The following is a 4,698-nucleotide window of genomic DNA, read 5'->3' as shown; positions in this document are numbered from 1 at the left end:
AAAAAAAAAACCAAAAAACCAAAAACAAAAAACAAAAAAAACAAAACAAAACAAAAAAAACCAAAACCTCTGACTCAATTTTTCTTGTCTGAAAGAACTACAGGAAAAAAAATGGAAAAGGGGAAAAGGAGGTCCAGCAACAGGCCCAAAGTGGGATCCATCTCAAGGGGAGGCTCCAAGGCCTGACACTATTACTGAGACTAAGGAGTGCTCACACAAAGGGACCTATCATGATTGCCCTCTGAAAGACCCAACAAGCAGCTGAAAGAGCCAGATGTAGATATTTGCACCCAACCAATGGACAGATGCCAATGACCATGGTGGTTGAATTAGGGGAAAGCTGGAAGAAGCTGAGGAGGAGGGCGATCCTGTAGGAGGACCAGCAGTCTCAATTAACCTTGACCCCCAAGATCTCTCAGACACTGGACCACCAAACAGGCAGCATACACCAGCTAATATTAGGCCTCCAACACATATACAGCAGAGGACTGTTGGATCTGGGTTCAGTCAGAGAAGATGCATCTAACCCTCAAGAGACTGGAGGCCCCAGGGAATGGCACGGTCTGGTGGGATGGGGGTGGGGGAATGGGGAAATGCTCATGGAGACAAGTGGAGGAGATATGGGATGTGGAACAGTCAGAAGTGGGAATGGGAGGCACATAAAATCAGGAGTGTTAAAAAAAATTAAAAAGTAAAATAAAAATTAAAAAAGAAAAGGATTTAAAAAGGAAAACATTTTAAACACAGGTGCTGTTTAAATTGAAGTTTTAGGAACATCAGAATTTCATATAATTAGGAAATAGCTAATTCTCTCAAAAGTAGGCTTTCATTAAATAATAAGTATCGTTTACTCATTACAGTGAAAATCTCTTAGCAATTTAATATTGGTCTAACTTTTGTATTTGTTTTCTTAAAACAGAAAAGTCTTTCCTTTTGAAAGCACTACACTAGTATTCAATGTGCAAAAATCATATTGTGAGACAATCACCTGAGGATTCTTCTACACTTTTCAAAGAAGTGGTTCCAAATTTCCGTGGTCTGGTCACTCCTCTGCCCCTTGGTCTTCTTTCAGCTTTTTTGATAAATAAAATGAAAAATAAAAATTTAGGCACTTAAAAATTAGAACAAATTACAATCCTATATTAATGCACATTAAAGATACTTATAATAATTTATTTTCTAATATAGTGATGTCTTTAAAAGACCACAGTCGCTCTCATGTCATACATACATTTCCAGTTAATTTAGACACTGCACTATTAATATTTTATGTGAAGAAAACTTGACAGATTGTGTTTATGTTAATAGTTTAAAAACAGATATTCCAGTAAACAAGCCTTAACAATTTCTTTAATGGAAAACCATTTTATATAGCATACATTACCAATTTTAAATAAAAAATTGTATTGCTGAGATAACACATACTTCTGATATAAGATAGAATTTTATATGCAAGGGTGGCTATATTAAAAATTAGATATCAAATAACCTAATGGTGTTTCTAAAGGTCTTAGAAGAATAACAAGCCAAACTAAAAATTCGCAGAAGGGAAAATGACAAGCGCTAAAATTACTGAAGTAGCAGCCAGGGCTACACAGAGAAACCCTGTCTCAAAAAACCAAAAAGAAAAAAAAATTACTGAAGTAGAAAACAAAAAACATTAAATATTTACTTCTTTGAAATATAAAGATTGATAAACCTTTAGTTATACTAATCAAAACAAATAATTCCCAAATCAGTAAAGTTAGAGATGAAAATGTTAATAGTGCAATATAAAGCATCAAATGCCAAAGGATTAGAAAACACAGAATCAAGTAATGAGGATAAGTACTTTTTATGTTCATATTTAAGAAGCCTTACAAGTAAACCTCAAAGGACTACAATTTAAAGTAGCAGTGAAAACAAGCATCAATTTGTTCTCAGTAAGCCAATGTTTAGTGATTTAAATTTCCTCCCTGGATTTTATTGATATAAACATTTATCTTGTTTGTCCTCAGTTATTTTTGGATAATAATAACTGAGTTATCAATTTTATAGGCTTCAACATTCAAGTGAAAAATTCAACCTTTATATACCTTCAAGGGAAAAAAATGTACCAGATATTTGGAAGATTACTTTCTGACAATTTCCTACTAATTACAATAATAAAAGGATAAGAATGTCTAAGTAAATAAAAAAAATCAATTCAATTCTATAAATATGAAAACAAAATGCAATAAATGTTCTATAAGATGCCTCCAGTTGGTCTCTATGAGCATAGGAAACTAATATTCCAAGTATTAATAAAAATGTTCTAAAATTTATATTATAAAATATCAGCAAAGAAAATGTTAAAAGGATATTTTTCATATAAACATCCAGGAAATCTGGGACACTCAGAAAATTCTTAATCTAAGAATAATAAGAATAGAAGAAGGTGAAGAGTCCTAGTCCCAAGGACCAGAAAATAGTTTCAAAAAAACATTTAGAAGAAAAATTCCCCAACCTAAATAAACATGCCTATAAATATACAAAAGGCTTACAGAACACCAATTCGATTGGACAAGAGAGCAAAATCCTCCCACCACATTCCAATAAAAACACAAAATCTGCAAAATAAAGAAACAATATTAAAAGCAGAAAGGGAAAAAAGACCAAGTAACATCCCAATGGGAGAGAGCCAACCCCTGACAGTACTAAAGTATTAATGATCCTCTTATGCTTGCAGACAGGAACCTAGTGTAATTGTCAGCTCGGAGTCAAAATAGATAAACAATCTAACCACTTTCTAAATAACAACAAGAAAAAAACTATTTTAGAGAAAAAACTACTTGATATAAGGATAACACTCCATTTAAATGGAAAGGAATGTAACTTGGAGTAGTTGTACAGCCTGCCCTATAGCAAATCTGTAGATCTGACCAACTACCTATAAACAGATAAAGATGAGGAAACAAAATCTGTACCACCAGTGAACATATACAGGCTTTTCCAATTATTTCTGAAATGACACACTACAACTATTTCTGTAGTACTCATTTGAACTAGGATTAAGTATTTTCGTGATGATTTAAAATACAAGGCTGGTATGCATAGATTATACACAAATACTCTACCATTTTATATAGGACTTGAGTATCCTTGAAATTTGCTATCTCTAGAAGCCATGAAACTAGTCCTGTAGACTGAGGGATGACTGTCTATGAATCAACTAAAACTAACAGATATATAATCTCACTGTCAGAAATGAATGTTAAGAGTCCTCAAAACTGAAACACAATAATCTATATCTATAGCTCAGTCTCAAGCAATCTCAGAATCTAAGGGTATATTATTTTAAGTATCATAGGTGGAAGTCCTTCAGAAAACCTGTTGGTATGCCATAAGGAAAAGCCTCTGTTGTCCAGGTCGTTAATTTTTGGAAATACACAATGCTACCTCCAGTCACAAAATAGCCACTGTCTGTACGTTTTAGTAATCCATTTACACATATACACACCAATTCCACAAATTCTCACATATAATTCTTTATCATCATCTAAAGACTGCTGGATACCAGTTTTCCACTCTGTCTTCTACTTTTCTACAGAGTCCTCAACAAGAAAAAGATTCTCGCCTACCATTTTCATTTTCAACTGTTTAGTATTTATTTACAAACTTATTGTTACAAGGAAAAAGAACTAAGCTACAATGGAAAATACTTTCTAAAATTTAGTGGTAATTGTCCAAGTTTTTATTTTAAAACTTGGTGGGTCTTCCATCAATCTCCCAATTCTAATTAGAAGATTTATACTCACTTTCCACTTGACTATCACCTATATGACAAGTCTGGACCTTAGTTCCTCTGTCATTCTTCTATGATGATCTATGTAGATGTCCATCTAGGAACTAGCAACATATTTTCTAAGACTAAAAATATCTTAAATGCACGATAAAAGGTGACTTTTATCTAAAAGAAAATGATGAATGCACCAGAGACCTGGGAGGTGAGAGAGTCTCAGGAATCAAAGGGAGGGACCTTAGATGAAATGCCTGACAGTAGGGAGAGGGAACTTATAGAGCCCATCTCCAGCAGGAAGACAGGACATCAAGTGAGGGATGGGGTAGCTATGCCACAGTCACATCTCTGACCCATAATTCCTCCTGTCTGAAAAAAGTGCAGGGATGGAAATGGAGAGGAGCGTGAGGAAAGGAAGGTCCAGCGACAGGCCCAAAATGGGATCCAGTTCAAGGGAAGGTCCTAAGGCCTGACACTATTACTGAGGCTATGGAGCACTCACAAAAATGGACCTACCAAGACTGCCCTCTGAAAGAACCAGCAAGCAGTTAAAAGACTCAGATGCAGATATTTGCACCCAACCAATGGACAGAAGCAGCTGACCCGTTGTTGAATTAGGGAAGGCTGAAAGAAGCTGAGAAGGGTGATCCTGTAGGAGGACCAGCAGTCTCAATTAATCTGGACCTCCGAGATCTCTCAAACACTGGACCACCAAACGGGCATCATACACCAGATGATATGAGGCCCCCCAACACATATACAGTAGAGAATTGCTGGGTCTGTGTCCATTCAGAGATGATGCACCTAACCCTCAAGAGACTGGAGGCCCCAGGGAGTTTAGAGGTCAAGTGAGGTGGGGTGGGGGACATCCACATGGAGACAGGGGGTAGGGAGGAGGTATGGGATGTGGAACAGTCAGAGGGTTGATGGGGGGAATAAAA

The 4,698-nt window shown here is 35.8% G+C and overlaps 1 protein-coding gene across 6 annotated transcripts in view; it reads right to left on the bottom strand.

The window, feature by feature from the left end:
* Positions 1-4,698, bottom strand: part of Scml2 (Scm polycomb group protein like 2) — an 84,339-nt gene that overhangs the window by 49,159 nt on the left and 30,482 nt on the right. For all 6 annotated transcript variants that reach the window (XM_031370499.1, XM_031370509.1, XM_031370517.1 and 3 more), the window contains exon 7: positions 989-1,072. In XM_031370499.1, the coding sequence (XP_031226359.1) occupies positions 989-1,072 (84 nt within the window). The remainder of the gene's footprint in view (positions 1-988; positions 1,073-4,698) is intronic.

Source organism: Mastomys coucha, chromosome X, assembly GCF_008632895.1.
Source record: "Mastomys coucha isolate ucsf_1 chromosome X, UCSF_Mcou_1, whole genome shotgun sequence".
NCBI classification, from domain to species: Eukaryota; Metazoa; Chordata; class Mammalia; order Rodentia; family Muridae; genus Mastomys; species Mastomys coucha.
The sequence above is the reverse complement of the archived record's forward strand: the minus strand, read 5'-3'. Positions and strand labels throughout refer to the sequence as shown.